Source organism: Schistocerca serialis, chromosome 1 (genome assembly GCF_023864345.2).
Source record: "Schistocerca serialis cubense isolate TAMUIC-IGC-003099 chromosome 1, iqSchSeri2.2, whole genome shotgun sequence".
Taxonomy (NCBI): Eukaryota; Metazoa; Arthropoda; class Insecta; order Orthoptera; family Acrididae; genus Schistocerca; species Schistocerca serialis.
In genome coordinates, this window is record NC_064638.1 from 120,257,020 (window position 1) to 120,279,416 (window position 22,397).

At 39.1% G+C, this 22,397-nt stretch overlaps 1 protein-coding gene across 1 annotated transcript in view; it reads left to right on the plus strand.

Annotated features, from left to right (window-relative positions):
- Positions 1 to 22,397, plus strand: part of LOC126463709 (kinesin-like protein Klp98A) — a 419,586-nt gene that overhangs the window by 285,968 nt on the left and 111,221 nt on the right. The window contains exons 6-8 of the mRNA XM_050096180.1: positions 3,040 to 3,209; positions 3,300 to 3,526; positions 10,400 to 10,572. Of these exons, the coding sequence (XP_049952137.1) occupies positions 3,040 to 3,209; positions 3,300 to 3,526; positions 10,400 to 10,572 (570 nt within the window). The remainder of the gene's footprint in view (positions 1 to 3,039; positions 3,210 to 3,299; positions 3,527 to 10,399; positions 10,573 to 22,397) is intronic.

Genomic DNA, 22,397 nt, shown 5'->3' on the forward strand with positions numbered 1-22,397 from the left:
CAGGTTATATTGAAGGAAGAAACCTACGGTTTGTCAAGAGTAACACTTGAGATGGCAAACAGAGGACTTAAATTTTTTGGGAAAATTCTGGATAAGTATAGTGTGTAAATTAAGAACCTTACATGCAAGACTACTGTGTGACTTATAAGGAAATGTCACTCCATTTCTGTAGGAGATTTATATCTAAAAACAAAGATGATGAGACTTACCAAACAAAAGCGCTGGCAGGTCGATAGACACACAAACAAACACAAACATAAACACAAAATTCAAGCTTTTGCAACAAATGGTTGCTTCATCAGGAAAGAGGGAAGGAGAGGGAAAGACGAAAGGATGTGGGTTTTAAGGGAGAGGGTAAGGAGTCATTCCAATCCCGGGAGCGGAAAGACTTGCCTTAGGGGGAAAAAAGGACAGGTATACACTCGCGCACACACACACATATCCATCTGCACATACACAGACACAAGCAGACATTTGTAAAGGCAAAGAGTATGGGCAGAGATGTCAGTCGAGGCGGAAGCAAAGAGGCAAAGATGTTGTTGAAAGACAGGTGAGGTGTGAGTGGCGGCAACTTGAAATTAGCGGAGGTTGAGGCCTGGTGGATAACGAGAAGAGAGGATATACTGAAGGGTAAGTTCCCATCTCCGGAGTTCTGGCAGGTTGGTGTTAGTGGGAAGTATCCAGATAACCCGGACGGTGTAACACTGTGCCAAGATGTGCTGGCCGTGCACCAAGGCATGTTTAGCCACAGGGTGATCCTCATTACCAACAAACACTTTCTGCCTGTGCCCATTCATGTGAATGGACAGTTTGTTGCTGGTCATTCCCACGTAGAAAGCTTCACAGTGTAGGCAGGTCAGTTGGTAAATCACGTGGGTGCTTTCACACGTGGCTCTGCCTTTGATTGTGTACACCTTTCGGGTTACAGGACTGGAGTAGGTGGTGGTGGGAGGGTCCACGGGACAGGTTTTACACCAGGGGCAGTTACAAGGGTAGGAGCCAGAGGGTAGGGAAGGTGGTTTGGGGATTTCATAACACACTTTCCGCCGTCCACCTAACCTTCGTAACCTCTTAGTTCATCCCTTAAACAATGAATTAGTTGTAAATGATGGACATAGAGCAGTAATGAGCGAATTTAAATGGAATGTAAATTGTGTTCTGGAGAGATGTGTACCAAGTAAGTGGATTAAGGACAGAAAAGACCCATCGTGGTTTAATAACAAAATTTTTAAAAGGCTGAGGAAGCAGAGACTTTGGCACTCGCATTTATGAGGTGTTAAATGCAACCTTCCTTGCCTTAAACATTATTTTGTTAGTAGAGATAAAACAGGTTAAATTGTTGCACAGAAATTATGTGATGTACTCTTGTGCTATATGGCTTGGGACTGGCTATTTCAGGCAAGGCAGAGATCGTACAAAGTAGGATACCTCTTTGTATGAACCTTTTGCTTTGAGAATATCTATTGTGAAGACTGTGAATATCTATTGTGAAGGTCTATGGTGTAGGAGGAGGACTGTCATATGGGAAAGACAGTATTGTTGAAATATGCATATTGGTATTTGTTATAGCTATATGGATGTGTGATACTGATATACTGAAGAATAAGTTGTGAACTAACTATGTGACCAGGAATTAAGCTTTAGGAAGAAATCCATTGGACCCTGGTTTACAGTAGATCGAGTTATGAAGATACTATTTGTTTCCAGTAAACTTTATACAAAGCCATGATTCAGATCTAGGCACCTGCCTTTTGTGAACAGTGATCTACTAAGGTAGCTATCCATGTGTGCCGCAAAGGCTAACTCAATGCTTAAACTTGCCGCTGACTCTTGTTCTGTCTTTCAAAATATGAGAGGCACCAGCAGTCACAAGGAAATTGTTCACTTTCATGCCTCAGTTGGACATGCAGTTTCAGAGCTATCACATTTAAGTAGTAGTGTGTAGTCCATCAGTAGGAAAAAGAGTCCCCTCAAAATTTCAATTTTTTGCATGTGGTTAAGTCAAAATCCCCACTGTACCAGTGTACTTTTTCTTCTGGGAGTGCTAGTCTCATGCCATCATTGCATCATTGTAGAATTGCTTTGGAATTTGGAAGGAATCTGAATAGAAGTAGAAAGTTGGAGCTTTGAGTCAGCCGAAGTCTGTTCGAGCAGTTCAGCTGGCAGAGCACCACATAAGAATGGCAGGCGTACAGGTTTGAGTCTCAGTTCATCATATGCTGTTACGTTGTCGCACATATAATGGACAGCATATACTATACCGTAAGTAAAAAACTTATTCTATACTTAATGAAGGCGTATCGAGTCTTATGATGGAAACAACTTGCATGTACCACATGATTATGATTAAAGTGCAGCTACTCACAGAGATCCAATGTGAGCTGTAATCATCACATGGCATTCACAGTCAATCAGCATTAGGTAAATGGGTGCAGAGATAGGAAGAAGAGGTTTCTGATTCACAGTCGCCGTGTGCATCTGTAATCCCCCTGCTTTTTTTCTTGTAGGATCATGTGAAAAGTGAGCAAGATTTCTCCCTACCTGTGACTTTGTTCAGTTAATATGAGTTGTCTAAACAGGTATGACAGAGCTATGCACAAGGAAGTCATGCCTTTATAGAAGCTTGGACATGTCCCAGTAGACAGCTGTTGTTATTGTAACATCTTGCGCAAGTTGTACAGATAGATAAAATTGTTTTAAAAATGTGCCTTCTTGGATTTTTATTGTGTCAACATACCAAAAGTAATTTTGAAATTTTCTCATTTTCACTAAAAACTAAAAGTTATCTCATCATCACTAACATATCGTGTATTTAAAGAAAAGTAGCTAGCATTTGTTAGAAATTTCTCATTTACATGTGGAATACACAGATATGTTAACTATGGGGAGTATTCCACCATTAGTAGCTCAGGAATAATTATTATATTATTATAAGGTTTTTATTACTTTTCATAATTGTCCAAATAAAATAAAAATGCACTCATTTTGACAAAATATTGGTGTTATATTTGAGTCACTAACACAGTCTGTCTTCTGCAGGAGCTTATGATGCGAGGTAACAGTCAACGCACAACAGCATCCACAAACATGAACGATGTAAGCAGTCGTAGTCACGCAATCTTCACCATTATGTTTGTTCAAGCAGGGTTTTCAAACAACATGCCAAGTGAAACTGGTTCTAAAGTTCATCTTGTTGATTTAGCTGGCAGGTAAATTCAATATCAGTGATTATTATCAGTCAGCATAAATAGCGCTACACATTTTTAAGGCTCTTTCTTAGTTCTGATTTTCAATTTTAGTGAGAGAGCTGATACCAGCGGAGCCACTGGACAACGCCTGAAAGAAGGTGCTCACATTAACAAATCACTAGTGACTCTGGGCTCTGTAATTTCAGCCTTAGCTGAACACTCATCTAATGATTCAAAGTCAACTGGGAGAAGTGTATTTATTCCTTACCGTGACTCTGTTCTGACATGGTTACTTAAAGATAGTTTAGGTGGAAACTCCAAGACCATAATGATAGCAGGTATGTCTGCTCCTATCAGTCTATGACATTTATCTGTAACTTTATCTCTGAGTTACTTCCATATTCATTCACATACATTATTGACACAGAATCCTGAATTATGTTCATTATGTCTTTCAAATATGTTCTTAAAAAGTTACAAATATTTAATGGAACAGTAAATATAAAAACTAACTATCTGGCTCTGATGATGAATTGTCATGAATGGGCAGTTGGCACATAGACAAGAGTCAGAATTTATTGTGTATTATTTATTTAGATTCCTGTCACAGTTTCGTATGTGTTCCTTAATGGTGATTAGTTTCAAATGAGTTGTTCATTTTTGAATCGTTGCTCGTGTCTTTATCCTGGGCCTGTAAAATAATTCCAGTGTGATGTATAATTATTTTGTCCTGTTCTTCCGTACACTGGGTCAGCGTAACAAATGTGGCCGAGTGTCACATTTCTCTTACACCGGGCGCACCTGACAAAAGAAATATTAATGCGGTCAGACATGTTACAATAAATACTAGTTTTATTCAGACAGAACTGTGGTGGAGTGAGAAATGGTTGTGGCCATTGCTCTGCTTATTGTGCTGTATACCGAGCATACTTAAAGCAATTTGGAAAATGTGTCCGATGCAAACTGATAATGCCCAAATGACTGAAATTTAAGAATACAGTTTTCCTGATAAACCTCAAATGACATGGAGCTCACAGAAATTATATTGTTTCACAGTTTCTATAAAATTACTTTCCAAAGTTGAAAAAATTCTTAATCAAGAGTCGCAGTCACATTGGTTGTCATGGATGGAATCTGCATTATATCAACAGTCTTATCATTGTCCTTGTAAAAGACAGAGGTATCATTATATCCAAGCCAAGAGTCTGACAAAAGCAATGACTTAATTTCTGCAACTGGTTAAAAACTGTTTCAAATGGAATATTAAAAATTATTCTTTCATATTTTTCCAGAGTTTGAAAGGTCAATTATAAGATTTTTCTCACTAAGCAGCCATTTTTTTTATTATTGGTTCTAATGTGCCTTGAGGTTCCTGAAGACAGATATAAAGCTGCCAAAACAGTAATCCACTCGTACTTACCACTGTCATTGTTGTACATGAATGTGTCATAGCACAGACGCCATGTTTTTTTACCTCAAATTGATAAAGTGTCGTTTGCTCAAGTAACTATGATTTGGCCTTAGAAGCTTTTCTCATTGTGTTGATTTATTTTCAGTATTTTCACCCCTTGTGGTATGGAATTATCTTCCGGGATAGTGCACTTAAAGGAAATAAAGTATTTATTTGGCAGAAATGAGCTGTAGGAATATAGTGTAAAGTAAATCTTGCAGAAGCCTTTTTAACAGTCATAGTTCTTATACTTCCCAATAAATTTACTTCTTAATGGTTTTTACCACTGGCAACAAATCAGTTTCAGCTGAACTGTGGCGTACTTTGTCACAATACAAAACACAAAAATAATTTTTATGTAGGCTTTGCCTCCATGCCTTGGATTCAGAGGACAGACATGTTCTCTGGTGGGAAAATATTCAACTAGCTCCCATCTAACATAATGCAAGAAACTGGGAATCCCTTGAAAAAAAAAATTGAAAACATGCCTCATTAGCCACTCTTTTTTTCAAATTACCTGAATATGTAAATTCAAGGATTGAAGAGTTACATTAGCTACATGGCATGTAGTAGTGTTCATTGTAAAGGAGCATGATAAGTAGTAATTTACTCTGGAATTAGGATTCAGTATTTATAGATATGGTAGCCTCTTTTTAGGAGATAAATGCCAACTATATAGATAGCAAAAGAGGAATTAGCTTTCCCAAAGTAACACCATCATCATCATCTTGGACAGTTTCCAGCCACTGGCTGGGTCTGTCGAGAACACAAGCCTCTCCATCGTGTTCTGTCTTTCCACCATTCCCCCTCTTCCACCTTCGTCCAGTTCTCTCCTCTTCTCGTCACACATTCCTTCACTCCCTTCACCCATCTATCTCTTGGTCTTCCCCTGGGCCTCTTCCCCTCCAGTTGCAGATCAAACATCCTCTTTGGAATTCTTCCCTCATCCATTCTCTTCATGTGTCCATACCACTGCAGTCTTGATTTTTCTATCCTGTCCTGTACTGGTTCCTGCTTTAGTCTTTCCCTCACATACACATTTCGCAATCTGTCTCGTCTTGTTACACTCAACCTGCTCCTCTGGAACTTCATTTCACTAGCTTGTATTCTATTTTTGTCGCTTTTGTGCATTACCCATGTCTCACTTCCGTATGCCAATATGGGGACAAAGTAGGTTCGGTATATAATTCTCTTGGATTTCTGTGGCACCTCCTTGCTCCAAATAAGCCCCCTAATGCATTTGAAGAACTGCCCTGCTTTTCTGCACCTTTCATTTATTTCCATTGCGTTTCCCCCCTTACTTTCAATCATGCTTCCCAGGTACTTGAAGTTCTCTACCACTTGTAGTTTTTCCCCTCCACAAGTTATATCCACATTTGGCCTATTCTTCTTCCTTGTTGTGACAATTAATTCACTTTTCTTTGCAGAGAAATGCATTCCATATTGTGCTGCCATTGCCTCCCATACATCTAACTGCTCTTGCACCTCCTTCTCGCAATTTCCCCATAACATCAGGTCATCGGCAAAAAGCACTGCTTTCATTTTATGATCTCCAATTGCATCTGATACTTGCTGTAGGATTTCATCCATAACAATAATAAACAATAAAGGCGAAAGTGCACTTCCCTGACGCAGCCCATTTTCCAGCTTGAACCATGCAGTACGTTCCCTCCCCACTTTCACACAACTCTCACTTCCCTCATACATTTTTCTGACTTTTCGTGTTATCTCTTCATCTATCCCTTTTGCGTTCAGCACATCCCAGAGCTTGTCCCTATAGATACTGTCATACGCCTTCTCAATATCTAAAAAGGCCATGATTAAGTCCTTCCCGTACTCATAGTGCCTTTCCTGCAGTTGCCTTACCGCAAATATGAGGTCCGTTGTTGATCTTCCCGGTCTGAAACCATACTGCTCCTCTTGCAGTCTACTTTCAATACTGCTTCTTATTCTCTTCTCCAAGATCTTTTCATAGATTTTTCCACAGTGGCATAGCAGGGTGATTCCTCTGTAGTTCTCACATCTCCTTTTATCCCCTTTCTTGAAGATTGGGACTATAATTCCTTTCTTCCAATCCTCAGGAATTCTGTTCTCCTTCCACACCACCCTCAGCACTCTGTATAGCCACTGGGTTCCTACTTCTCCTGCTGCTCGTATCATATCCACTGTTACTTCGTCCCAATCTGGTGCCTTGCCCCCTTTCATCCTCTTTATGGCTTCTTCCACTTCATTCCAAGTTAGATCATCAATTTCCCCACTATTATAATCGTCTGCTGCCTTAGGTTCTCCATCGCTGTTAGTTACCCGCTTGACGGCATTCAACAGATCTTCAAAGTACTCCTTCCAAATCTTTTTGAGCTCATGCATTTCCTCCACAACTCTTCCATTATTATCCATGATCTTCAGGCACTCGCTTCTGTCATTCCTCTTATTTCTTACCATGGTGTAAAGTACTTTTTTGTTCCCTTCACTGTCCTCTTCTAACATTCTTGTCCATTTTTCCATCCACTTCTTCTTCTCCGCCCTTACTATGGTCTGTGCCGCTTTCTTGCTTCCCTTATATTTTACCCTAGCTTCCTCTGTTCGGGTCTGGAACCATTCTCTGAAGGCTTTGTTCTTTCGAAGTACTGCCTCTTTACATATGTTGTTCCACCATGGGGTTTCCTTACTTCTCCTCTTTGTGCTAGTTCTTCCGCACACAGTCTCAGCTGCTTCAACTAGAGCCCTCTTAAAATCTCCCCATTCTTCTTCCACTGTTCTCTGATCTTCCTTTGGCAGCTTCTTCCTGATCAGTTTCTGGTACTGGGTCCTCCGTTCATCCTCTTTCAGCATCCATGTCTTCAACCTTTTCTCCTGTATGTCTGTTGTCCTCCTATCTTTTTTCTCTCTCAGGGTGGCTACCAACAGCTGATGGTCACTGTCTAAGGCCTCAGATGGAATGACCTTAACATCTGTGAGGCTGCTCATCATCTGCCTATCCACTAGTACATAGTCTACTACTGAAGTTTGGGACCAGTCTCCACTGTACCAAGTTATTTTGTGGCTACTTCTCTTCTTGTACCAGGAATTTGCAATCGCCAGCCCATTCCTCTTGCAGAATTCCAGCAACAATTTTCCTTCTCTATTTCGGTTCCCCCAGCCCTCTGGTCCCATTATCTCCTCGAATCCTTTCCTGTCTGTGCCAACATGTGCATTGAGGTAGGTATTATAATCTGATTACCTCCATTTAGCTGCTTTTGCATGTCATCTTCAAATTCCTCCTCCTCCTGTTTTGTACACCCCACCTGTGGGGCATATGCTTGGATGATTTCAATGCTTTTTCCTTTCACTCGTACTCTGGCTTTTATCATTCGATCATTGATACCTTCCACCTCCTCCTGCAGACCCTCTCTGGCCACTATTGCCACTCCATTTCTTCCCCTCTCATTCCCTATCCAGTACAGTTTACATCCTTTACTAAGTGGTTTTTCACCAACTTCTCTCCACCTAGTCTCAGCAAGTCCCAAGATGTCCAATTTCCTCCTTTCCATCATTTCTACAATTTCTTCTAACTTCCCAGTTAGAGTCCTTACGTTTAAGGTGCCCAGTCGTAAACCATCTCGTAATCCTTTTCCATTGCTTGGTCGGTTTCCTGTAAATCCGTTCCGTGATCCGAGGCATGTTCCCTTTTTGAAAGCAGTTGATTTATCCACTACTGGCTTGCTAGGCCTATCGCAGCTTCACCAGAGCCCCGTTAGCCGTCACGTTTCAGGGTTCCCATAGGGCCTTCCCAGCTACCATAGCGGTCCTGGGGCACACGAAGTCCCTGCTGTACATCGCCCCTATAGGCAGTCCCCTACTTTGTGCCGTTGCCCATCTCCCACGACTTGGACGAGGGGTTGGACTTATGGGAGACCCCAAAGTAACACCCCTTTTTTCTAATTTCCATAATTAAATTTAGCTGGCACAAATAGCACTAGGCATTATAGTAATAGTTTACTGTTAATACAATTCACAGATAAGTTTCTTTGTTGTGCTTGATCAAGTCTCACAATATGAAGGAAAGGTATAAAAATTGTGTTTCAGTCTGTGTGGGATCCTATAATTTTCTACCTGCTATTTTGAATTACAGAATCCCCCCCCCCCCATTGAATCTGGAGACTAGGTTGGTGCTGCTCTCCGTGCTACCCTGTACTACATCTTTGTCTCTGAGTAGCTACTGAAACCTACATCCTTGTGAATCTGCTTACTGTATTCATCTCTTGGTCTCCCCCTATGATTTTTACCCCCCCCCCCCCACCACCACCACCACCACCACCACCACCACCACCACCACCACCACTTCCCTCCAGTACTATATTGGTGATCCTTTGATGCCTCAGAATGTGTGCTATCAACCGATTCCTTCTTCTAGTAAGGTTGTACCACAATTTCTCTTCTCCCCAGTTCTGTTCAGTACCTCCTCTTTAGTTATGTGATCTACGCATCTAGTCTTCAGCATTCTTCTGTAGCACCACATTTCGAATGTTCTATTCTCTTCTTGTCTAAACTGTTTATCGTCCATGTTTCACTTCCATACATGGCTACACTCAAGACAAATACCTTCTCTATGTTCAATGTTAACAGATTTATCTTCTTCAGAAATGCTTTACTTGTCATTGCTAGTCTGCATTTTACATCCCCTCTACTTCAGCCATAATACTGCTACTAATACTACTACTGGCACTTAGCTATACAAATAAACAATTTGTAATGGAAATACTTTCAGGAAACACTTCCTGATACTTAAATCTACACTCATTGTTAACAAATTTCTCTTCTTCAGAAATGCCTTTTTTTTGCCATTGCCGGACTGCATTTTATATCCTCCCTACTCCAACCATTGTCAGTTACTTTGCTTTCCAAATAGCAAAGCTCGTCTACTACTTGAAGTGTCTCATTCCCTAATGTAATTCCCTTAGCATCACCTGATTTAATTAGACCACATCCATTATCTTCATTTTGCTTTTGTTGATGTTCATCTTATATCCTCCTTTCAAGATACTGTTCATTCCATTCGACTACTCTTCCAAGTCCTTTAATGTCTCTAATAGAATTACAAAGTTTTTATTTCTTCTCCGTGAGCTTTAATTCGTACTCCATATTTTTCTTTCTCTGCATGCTCAATATACAAATTGAATAACATCAGGAATAGGCTACAACCCTGTCACACCCCCTTCTCAAGCACTGCTTCCCGTTCATGCCCCTGGACTCTTATAATTGCCACCTGGTTTCTATACAAATTGTAAATAGCCTTTCGCTCCTTGCCACCTTTAGAATTTGAAAGACAGTATTCCAGTCCACATTGTCAAAAGCTTTCCCCAAGTCTACAAATGGTTCTTTTTTTTTTTTTTAAATCTAGCCTGGCATTATTACTAGAGCACTATTTGCCATGTTTAAGTGTGTGTGTGTGTGTGTGTGTGTGTGTGTGTGTGAGAGAGAGAGAGAGAGAGAGAGAGAGAGAGAGAGAGAGAGAGAGAGAGAGAGAGAGAGGGGGGGGGGGGGTTTGCAGCACTAAAATTTGGGATTATTTCCTTGTCTATTTCTATCTTGTTTTGCATCTGTAGTGACTTTGTTATTGATGGGAATTTTAAACCTTACTCTTTCTTGCTTCCTTAATATTTTTTTCGTTGTTATGTGAATGTTGACAGCTCTGTTGCCACGCTGAGTTTGAATTATACCTCACTTAAAGGTTTAGATTGGTAATTCTTAGTCTATCATTTATACAAATTAATTTTTACAGCTGTGTCCCCAGCAGACTGCAACTATGGCGAAACTCTGAGTACATTACGGTATGCTAACCGTGCTAAGAATATCATTAATAAACCAACAATCAATGAGGATCCTCATGTGAAACTGATTCGAGAATTACGGGACGAAATCACAAAATTACGTGCTCTTCTTGGAAATGAATATGTAAGTACCATACTGTTGTTATATTGTTCATTTACTTTGGGTTTTTCTTCATTTCCCCTCAACTCCATCCCTCCCTCCCCTCCACTTTGGGAGTTTCTTCCAACTGTATTTTTTTCTCTTTAAAACAATAATTCATATAATAAGGAATAACCCTGGATGGAATACAAATAATGGAAAGAATACAGGTAACATCTCACCATATAATCAAGGCAGAGAAGTTGGTAGGCTCATAAGACTGAAAATGTTACTAAGCTTTCAGACAAAGTTTTTCTTGTGAAAACACTCTTACATGCATAGCCAAACTGTCCGGGCTAACTATATTCTACCGTCACTGAAGTGTGACTTTGTCCTTCCATCATCTATGTCATTTTTTTTTTCTTCTCCCATTCACTCCTGTTATTGATTAACAAGCATGAGAGTGATTGGGAAAGTAAGAATATTTTCCTACAAAACACATACCATTTGTGTCATACTTCCATATACTTCTCAAAAAAGTTACGCTAGCGTAGAAGACATTCATTTCATCTCCAAACCAGAGTACATTAAAATTAGAGGCATAGTGAAACCTGTAGCAAGATCCAACCAGATCCTCACCAACACTGAAGGTCACAGTAACGTGACAAAGAGTGACTTTTCAGTTCTTATAGGTGGTTTCGATGATGTATACCGTAATGAAACAGCCGCAGCGACAACAGCTCCTGAAGACAACACCGGGCACTGGGCAAGTTAACAAACACAAATGTTAAATTATTTAAAATATCACTATGATTTAATTGAATCATCATGTGTAATTGGAGAAATAACTACATATAACAAGATGATAAGTATTTTAAAACAATGCTTTTAGATATTAAGTAATGTCTCAGTTGTAACCATCAACCCTCTGACGAATGTAACTGCTCAAGAACTTGTCATATAAGACATGGTCAAGGCCTAAGTGGATTAGGAAAGTTACTGCTGGCCCAAAAAATACTTAGTATGGTAAATAATCCCCCCATGAACCATGGACCTTGCCGTTGGTGGGGAGGCTTGCGTGCCTCAATGATACAGATAGCCGTACCGTAGGTGCAAACACAACGGAGGGGTATCTGTTGAGAGGCCAGACAAACGTGTGGTTATTGAAGAGGGGAAGCAGCCTTTTCAGTTGTTGCAGGGGCAACAGTCTGGATGATTGACTGATCTGGCCTTGCAACACTAACCAAAACGGCCTTGCTGTGCTGGTACTGCAAACGGCTGAAAGCAAGGGGAAACTACAGCCGTAATTTTTCCCAAGGGCATGCAGCTTTACTGTATGGTTAAATGATGATGGCGTCCTCTTGGGTAAAATATTCTGGAGGTAAAATAATCCCCCATTCGGATCTTCGGGCGGGGACTACTCAAGAGGGCGTCGTTATCAGGAGAAAGAAAACTGGGCTTCTACGGATTGGAGCGTGGAATGTCAGATCCCTTAATCGGGCAGGTAGGTTAGAAAATTTAAAAAGGGAAATGGATAGGTTGAAGTTAGATATAGTGGGAATTAGTGAAGTTCGGTGGCAGGAAGAACAAGACTTTTGGTCAGGTGAATACAGGGTTATAAATACAAAATCAAATAAGGGTAATGCAGGAGTAGGTTTAATAATGAATAAAAAAAATAGGAGTGCGGGTAAGCTACTACCAACAGCATAGTGAACGCATTATTGTGGCCAAGATAGACACGAAGCCCATGCCTACTACAGTAGTACAAGTTTATATGCCAACTGGCTCTGCAGATGATGATGAAATTGAAGAAATGTATGATGAGATAAAAGAAATTATTCAGGTAGTGAAGGGAGACGAAAATTTAATAGTCATGGGTGACTGGAATTCGAGAGTAGGAAAAACATAGTGGGTGAATATGGATTGGGGGAGAGAAATGAAAGAGGAAGCCGTCTGGTAGAATTTTGCACAGAGCATAACTTAATCATAGCTAACACTTGGTTCAAGAATCATAAAATAAGGTTGTATACATGGAAGAATCTTGGAGATACTAGAAGGTATCAGATAGATTATATAATGGTAAGACAGAGATTTAGGAACCAGGTTTTAAATTGTAAGACATTTCCAGGGGCAGATGTGGACTCTGACCACAATCTATTGGTTATGAACTGTAGATTAAAACTGAAGAAACTGCAAAAAGGTTGGGATTTAAGGAGATGGGACCTGGATAAACTGACTAAACCAGAGGTTGTACAGTGTTTCAGGGAGAGCATAGGGGAACAATTGACAGGAATGGGGGAAAGAAATACAATAGAAGAAGAATGGGTAGCTCTGAGGGATGAAGTAGTGAAGGCAGCAGAGGATCAAATAGGTAAAAAGACGAGGGCTAGTAGAAATCCTTGGGTACAGAAGAAATATTGAATTTAATTGATGAAAGGAGAAAATATAAAAACGCAGTAAATGAAGCAGGCAAATGGGAATACAAATGTCTCAAAAATGAGATCGACAGGAAGTGCAAAATGGCTAAGCAGGGATGGCTAGAGGACAAATGTAAGGATGTAGAGGCTTATCTCACTAGTGGTAAGATAGATACTGCCTACAGGAAAATTAAAGAGACCTTTGGAGAAAAGAGAGCCACTTGTATGAATATCAAGAGCTCAGATGGAAACCCAGTTCTAAGCAAAGAAGGGAAAGCAGAAAGGTGGAAGGAGTATATAGAAGGTCTATACAAGGGCGTTGTACTTGAGGACAATATTATGGAAATGGAAGAGGATGTAGATGAAGATGAAATGAGAGATACGATACTGCGTGAAGAGTTTGACAGAGCACTGAAAGACCTGAGTCGAAACAAGGCCCCGGGAGTAGACAACGTTCCATTGAAACTACTGACGGCCTTGGGAGAGCCAGTCCTGACAATTCTACCATCTGGTGAGCAAGATGTATGAGACAGGCGAAATACCCTCAGACTTCAAGAAGAATATAATAATTCCAATCCCAAAGAAAGCAGGTGTTGATAGATGTGAAAATTACCGAACTATCAGTTTAATAAGTCACAGCTGCAAAATACTAACGTGAATTCTTTACAGACAAATGGAAAAACTGGTAGAAGCTGACCTCGGCGAAGATCAGTTTGGATTCCGCAGAAATGTTGAAACACATGAGGCAATACTGACCCTACGTCTTATCTTAGAAAATAGAGTAAGGAAAGGCAAACCTATATTTCTAGCATTTGTACACTTAGAGAAAGCTTTTGACAATGTTGACAGGAATACTCTCTTTCAAATTCTAAAGGTGGCAGGGGTAAAATACAGGGAGCGAAAGGCTATTTTCAATTTGTACAGAAACCAGATGGCAGTTATAAGATTCGAGGGGCATGAAAGGGAAGCAGCGGTTGGGAAGGGAGTGAGACAGGCTTGTAGCCTGTCCCCGGTGTTATTCAATCTGTATATTGAGCAAGCAGTAAAGGAAACAAAAGAAAAATTCGGAGTAGGTATTAAAATTCATGGAGGAGAAATAAAAACGTTGAGGTTCGCCGATGACATTGTAATTCTGTCAGAGACAGCAAAGGACTTGGAAGAGCAGTTGAGCGGAATGGACAGTGTCTTGAAAGGAGGATATAAGATGAACATCAATAAAAGCAAAACTAGAATAATGGAATGTAGTCGAATTAAGTTGGGTGATGCTGAGAGAATTAGATTAGGAAATGAGACACTTAAAGTAGTAAAAGAGTTTTGCTATTTGGGGAGCAAAATAACTGATGATAGTCGAAGTAGAGAGGATATAAAATGTAGACTGGCAATGGCAAGGAAAGCGTTTCTGAAGAAGAGAAATTTGTTAACATTGAGTATAGATATAAGTGTCAGGAAGTCGTTTCTGAAAGTATTTGTATGGAGTGTAGCCATGTATGGAAGTGAAACATGGACGATAAATAGTTTAGACAAGAAGAGAATAGAAGCATTCGAAATGTGGTGCTACAGAAGAATGCTGAAGATTAGATGGGTAGATCACATAACAAATGAGGGGGTATTGAATAGAATTGGGGAGAAGAGGAGTTTGTGGCACAACTTGACAAGAAGGAGGGACCGGTTGGTAGGACATGTTCTGAGGCATCAAGGGATCACAAATTTAGCATTGGAGGGCTGCGTGGGGGGTAAAAATCGTAGAGGGAGACCAAGAGACGAATACACTAAGCAGATTCAGAAGGACGTAGGTTGCAGTAAGTACTGGGAAATGAAGAAGCTTGCACAGGATAGAATAGCATGGAGAGCTGTATGAAACCAGTGTCAGGACTGAAGACGACAACAACAACAACAACAACAACAACAACATGGTAAATAATAAATTATCTTGGGTCAGCAATTTGGAAAGTATGTCCCAAAACTCAGAACCAGGTCAAGGAAATGTATAAGGCTGACCAAGTCTGAAATGTGTCAGACTTAGTCAAAACAAAGAACTTCAGAACACAATACAAAAAACACACTTAAAGTAAATAATCAAACGTAAGCCCAATGTAAGCAATGTACCACCTTGCAACAAAAATGAACTACTTTTGTTACATATAAATGTACAATCTGTAAGAAACAAAGTCAGAACACTACAGTACTTGCTGAAGGAAATTAAGTGCAGAAATGAGCTTATTTGTACCATTTGGCTGCTTACTGGCAACAAGATACTGTAGACCATATCAACAAAAATTTGAATCTAAGATATTCAATCATAAACCACACAAACCTGTCTGTTGAAGGAGTTTTTGAACCATCTGCCTTGGTTATACACACTCAGAAACTCATTATTGCAACAGTTTACCGACCACAAGCTTCTGATGAGGAGGTATTCGCAGAAAAACTCTCTGAATTAATCTGCAGATACATGCAATATAAAACATTTAATCACAGGAGACATTAATATAGATGTAAGAGAAAAGAGAAAAACTGTGGTACACATCCTAAATTTCTTAATATCAATGAATTACTACTGCTTAAATGAAAAACCGACCAGAATGGAGGCATGCATTGACAGTATAATTAGCAATGTGTGTATTAATCAAGTAGAGTGGGATACCATCAAATTAGGACTATCTGACCAAGATGGCAAATGGCTCAAAATTGAAAATCTGACACTTCATGATGTCAGCATGTTAACTACATATAGAGCTCTCAAGGAAGAGAACATTGAAATAATGGTAAGTGAACTGAGTAGAATAGAATGGGCTGGAATACTAGCCATCGACAAAGATATAAACGAAAGCTTTTCTGCATTCATATCGAACATAAAAAATACATTAGACTATAACTGCCCTATTATTACGAAGAGATATAACCCCAGCAATATGTGTAAACCACAACATACAAAAAAGTGCTAAACCCCACACCTCAATGAAATCAGAATCTTTATACTCATGCTGAAGTGCACAGTTGAAGGCACTCAAGAAAACAAGAATAGATATATAAGCTTAAGATAAAGATACAAATTGGAAATTAAAGCAGGAAAAACGAAAGCAAAATGAAGAGTATATTTTAAATTCTAAAACGTGCTCAGTGAACACTTCATAAATTCAGTAAATCTCCATGTAGCAAAAAGTGACGATTTAACTGATGTAGAATCTTTTCATTTGCAGTCACTGAGTGATACAGATAAAAAGATTTAACTGGAGTAGAATAACTGTTACAGATGTAAACAACTTCATAAACAAGCTGAACAACTCTAGAACAGAAGACTACCATGGATTCAGTAATTTTGTAATAAAGGTTATAATTAAGGAAATTAGAACTCCTCTACTCTACCTTGCAAATAAAATCCTTGATGATGGCATTTTCCCAGATTGCCTTAAAACTACGGTTACACTCCTCATATACAAAAAGGGTGACAGAGAGATACCAGATAGCTATAGGCCAAAATCAGTTGTCCCTCTACTGGCCAAAATCATAGAGAGCTGTTCACATGCACAAATCTACATGTATTTTGAGAGCAATAAATTACTTAATGACAGCCAGTTCGGATTTTGAACTAATCAGTCAACCATAAAAGCTATTGAAAGCTTGATAACTGAAATCCACAGAGCTTTTGAAAGGAAACTGACCACCTGTGTAACACTTGTAGACTTAAGCAAAGCATTTGATTCAGTATCACACGAGATAATTTTTTAAAAAAATTAGAATATTATGATATTGCAGACTAACCACTTACTCAAATTAAATCATACCTAAATAACAGGCAACAGTTGGTGTATGTGAACAATGAAAGGTCAGAACTAATGAAATTTAAGAGAGGAATTCCACAGGGCTCCATTCGTGGACCCTTCCTCTTTATTGTTTATGTTAACGACTTCTCAAAGTATATAGCCTGCAAAAATGTCTTATATACCGATGATATGACCATGATCTCCACAGGTGAGAGTATGCAAGAGGTGGTACACAAAAAGAATAAACTTCTTGAAAAATGTAGGGTGTCGTGTATTGTTAACCAGTTATGTATAAACAACACAAAAAGAGAGGAAATTTATTTTAATCTGAAGGTATGGAAAGAAGAGAATCACAGTGTTAAACTATTGGGACTAACGATGGACCAAAGGCTCTCATGGTACGACCATATGCTGTGAGTAAAAGTTTATTGATGCTTTGCTGCTATGCGATCTTTCAGTCACAGCTACAATATGGGATTCTGTTATGGGGTAATTCAACAGGCATAAACTGTGTGTTCAAATGGAAAAAAAGCCAACCCACCCCCTCTTAACTATGAGCTGCACCTTGACCTGAAATATTTTATAATTATAAATCCTGAGAATTGTAACTCTAAAAAGATTCTCTGATAACGGAGATATACAAACAAATAAATTAAGTAGAGTTAATCGTGTATTATCAATCACGGGGTGGATTCCTCTGAATGGAATGAAATACCGCCAAATTCTTTGGGTTTAAAGACCTTAACTAATAGTACCCTGGTAAATGTAATTAACATTTAAAATAATAGGGTATCTAATCCTAGTCTATTATTTTAATTTACAAGGAGTGGGTCCAAGAGAAACCAGTAAGGAGCACTTCAGCCTATTAAACTTAATGACCCTCCCAAGTCTCTATATTTATAACTGCTTTATATACATAAAAGAAAATATACAATAATTTACGCAGAGAGTGAATTTACATTTGCATAGCACCAGAAACAACTGCATGCTTGATATACTGTATTCTAGGCTGTCACTGACACACAACAGTCACAAACACCTAAGTCTAAAGTTATATAATAAACTGCCACAATCAGTCAAAACCCTCACCATCTTTAAATTTAAGGAGGTATTAGACACATGGTTTAAAAATAAAGCATACTACTCAATTCAAGAATATCTTGCAAGCAATTTGGAAGGAATGTGTAAACAATGTAATAATGTACCTATCATTCACTAAATGTGTGAAACTGTATAATTAATTCTGGAATGTAAGCTATATAATGATTATTGCTGAAATATTTGATCAGTAAGAAGTTTATGTATTTATGTGTAATGTAAAATGATGATGTGTGTAAAACGTAAAAATTACTAACTACTAAAAAGATGTATTTATATATATGCATGATGCATAATGTAAAAATTAGTAACAACTATACTTTTATGAAAATGCAAAATGTATTTTGATGAAGCCAATTACATGGTAAACATGGTAAGCAACTAATAAATAAAAATGTAACATACACTCTTAACAGGGCGTACACACCTTTTAGCATCTATGAAGAGAAACTATAACCTAGTGACTATCATACCATCAAATAATTATGACTCTTCATTTGTAGATGTAATAGTAAAGTTTCTAATGACAATGTTGTATGCAATTTTCCAGATTAATTACAGAAAGTGTAGTATGCAGTTGACAATAATCCATGCATTAGGTAGGGGCACCAATAATTCAAAACAAGCCAATTTAATGATGGGATTGAGTTTCACAAACTCTTCATTCCAATTTAAGTTGTTATACTTCATATGTGACATTGTGGCATATTGCCTGTTGGCTCTTGTCTCAAGATCTTTGGCCAACATTTGTTTAATGATTTTTCTGGCTTTTTCGCCAGCATGAGTGGCTGGAATTTTCAAAGGTTCACACTTTATTGCTAGTGGCATACTAGAATTGAGCCCATGGCCAGAAAATATATAAACTTTGTGTACCAACATCTGAGAACATTTCCCTAGTCATTACAGGTGTGGTTCTCCACTTGTTACTTGCAACAGTCATTTGCAACAACACAGGAATCCAGGATCAGTTTACCTTTAGACTTCCTTCTTTTTTGTTAAAATTATTGTCATACTTATTAATTTTAATAGCTTTCTTGAGTGGGAGCTTTTCTCCACACTGTTTCCTCTTCCAACATATCAATTCTAATGCAACTGATGGAGTACCCACCATTCCTCAGAATGCATTCCAGATGCTGCATCTTGTGCCGAAGGTGCTGTGGATCACACATTTATCATGCCCGTGTTACAAGGATATTACTGGCTTGGGTGATGATTTGAAAGCTTGTGCAGATTTCGGTCCATATGTTTCAGTTTTTGACACATCATGTGGCCCATGTTCTCACCAGTTCTTGTAACTAGCATATCTAGAAAGGGTAGCTGCTGATCCTTTTCTACTTCTGTAGTAAATTTAAAATTGGCTTGGAGACTGTTCATATATATTGGGAAGTACTGAGCTGTTCCGCAACATTACTGCACACAACAAAGTAGCTGACTGTGTGTGGGGTGCAAACGAGGGTTTTTTGATTAGATGACTCTCCATCTAGTCCAGATAACGACGGTTGTAGGAGACCCAGAAGTATAAGTGTAAGATTCAAAAGAATTCCCCCACAGATGAGAGCATCAAAATCCTAGTAGTTAATTACTGAATCATTCGCAACAAAATGCCACAGTTTTAAGCACTCCTGAAAAGCAATGAAACTCACATAATACTAGGTACAGAAAGCTAGTTGACACCTGAAATTGAAAGCAGTGAGATTTTTGGGAAATACGTAAGGGTATATTGAAATCGTAGGCTAAAGGGAAATAGACTTGATGTATTTGTTGCAGTAGTCAAGAAACTTCAATCCAGTGAGACAGAAATTGAAGCTGCATGCGAGATTGTTTGGGCGAGTCTCAGTATCAGGGGTGGTCATAAAATAGTAACTGGATCCTTCTGTTGCCCACCAGACTCATCTCCTGATGTAACTGAAAACCCTAGAGAAAACCTCAGTTCATTTGTATGTAAGTTCCCCAATCATACTGTAATCATTGATGGAGACTTCAGTAATCCAAGAATCAATTGGGAAAGTTTGTTATTGGTTGGTGTGAGAAGACATCCTGCGAAAAGTTACTAAATGCCTTCTCTGTAAATTACCTAGAACAGATAGTTGAGAATCCCAGTCATGATGGAAATGTATTGGATCTAATGGCAACAAGTAGATCTGACCTCTTTGAGGATGTCAACAGTATCAGTGACCATGACATGGTTGTGGCAACAGTGATTACTAAAGTACAATGGACGTCTTTAACAAGTAGAGTTCTGTTAAGTAGATTGAAAAGCAGTAGTGTCACATCTGAATGAGGAACTTGAAACTTGCAGCATAGGCAGGAGCATGTAGAGGGACTATGGCTCAACATTAAAAGAATGTTGGTCACACACTACATAGATATGTTCCCAGTAGGACTGTTCATAATGGGAGGTAACCTCCATGGTATACAGTCACTAAAAAGAAAGTTCTAAAGAAACAAACTACTGCATAATAGGTTTAAAACAATCCATAGGATTATAGATAGAGAGATACTGAATGAAACATGTTTAGCTGTGACAAGAGCAGTGCATGAAGCCTTCAGAGACTACCATAGCAGAGTATAGTCAGATAATATTTCACAAAACCCAAAGAAATTCTTTTCATATGTGAAGGCTGTTAGTGGCACCAAAGTTAGTGTCCGGGCACTCAGGAATGAGACAGGAACTGAAACTAAGGGTAGCAAAGCAAAAGTTGAAATGCTCACTCCATTTTCAGATGTTCCCGCATGAAAGAAAACCTGGGAAAATTTCCCCAATTCAATCCTTGTACCACTGAAAAGGTGACTGAAACAGTGTTACTGTCAGTGCTTTTGAGAAACAGCTGAATTTGTTAAAATTGAACAAATCTCTAGGGTCCGATGAAATCCCTATCAGATTCTATGCTGAATTTGCGGCTTATTTAGTATCTTTTCTAATTGTAATCTGTCACAGATCCCATGAACAAAAAAACTGTGCCTTGTAGATGGAAGAAAACACAAATTGTGCATGCTTACAAGACTTGATCCACAAAACTACCACGTAATACCCGTGACAACAATTTGGTGTAGAATCTTTGAACAAATTCTGAGCTCAAATGTAATAAGGTATCTTGAACAGAATGACCTCCTCCATGCCAACCAGCATATTTTCTGAAAACATCGATCATGTGAAGCTCAGCTCAAACTTTTATCACATACATACTGAAAGCTTTGGATCAAGGCAGTCAGCAGATGCAGTATTTCATGATTACCAAAAAGCATCTGACTCAGTAACACATCTAAGGTTATTGTCAAAAGAAATTTACGACTGGACTGAGGACTTTTTGGTAGGAAGGATGCACCAGGTAATCTTGCATGGAGAATCATCATTAGGTGTAGTAGTAACTTTGGATGCACTCCAGGAAATTGTGTTGGGAGCCTTGCTGCTCATGCTGCATTTTAATGACCAGTACTCTTAATTGTACTGTTACTGCCTAAGTAGGACTGTTCAATCGGACTGTAGTCTTCTGAGAACTGTAATGAGGTGGCTGCAGGCGCATATCTGAACTTTTCAACTTCCAGACCATAACTGCGCATCCTTGGCGCATAGTTTTTTATGCCTTTAGGCTGAAGAATGTCCTTGTCTGCCAGTAAAAGGCAGAAGCAATGTAGTTCACAGTTGACAGTGCTCCCTTTGGTGGGTGTCTGCAGTGTCAATAGATGAATACAATACGCAGCAGGACATGGTGCAGAAGCAGAAAATGGTCTGATTTGGTAAGTGCCATATGGAGACAGCTGCTAGGAACTGAGAGGCACCAGGCTTGTGTTTTGGTAGCATTTTGCTATGTTTGTTGTGTACCCTTAAGCCTGATACACAACACTATTCCTTTTCTTTCCTCTATTTTAATTTTTTAAATACATTTGGTATTTTTTAATTTGTGTATTAGCTTTCCACTTTTATTACACTTTCCTAATGTTTTACCAGTAATCTCAGTCTTGCTTATTACCGTATCTTTCACTTTTAAGTTCTCTGGTTTTCAAATCTCGTTCAGTGCAGGCAGCAACAATCAGTCTTCCCTTCTCATCCCCTCCAGTAAGTCTCACCTGACCCAGTGTTCTGGGTGACTTTTCCCTAATTCTTCCAATTTCCTAAAACTCAACATTTGTCTTCCTTCATCCATCTTCATTTCTGTTCACCCCTTCTGCAGAAGGAGCTAATGGCTACAGAAGCTTGCACATTTCCACATTCTTTATATGTGTTTTTTCCTGCCATCACTTACAAGGGAACCTCCCCATCGCACCCCCCTCAGATTTAGTTATAAGTTGGCACAGTGGATAGGCCTTGAAAACTGAACACAGATCAATCGAGAAAACGGGAAGAAGTTGTGTGGAACTATGAAAAAATAAGCAAAATATACGAAATGAGTAGTCCATGCACAACATAAGCAACATTAAGGACAATGAGAGGTGAGGAGAGCCGTGGTCCCGTGGTTAGCGTGAGCGGCTGCGGTACGAGAGGTCCTTGGTTCAAGTCTTCCCTCGAGTAGAAAGTTTAATTTTTTATTTTCAGTTTATGTGACAAACTCTTACATTTTCATCACTTTATTGGGAGTGATTGTCACATCCG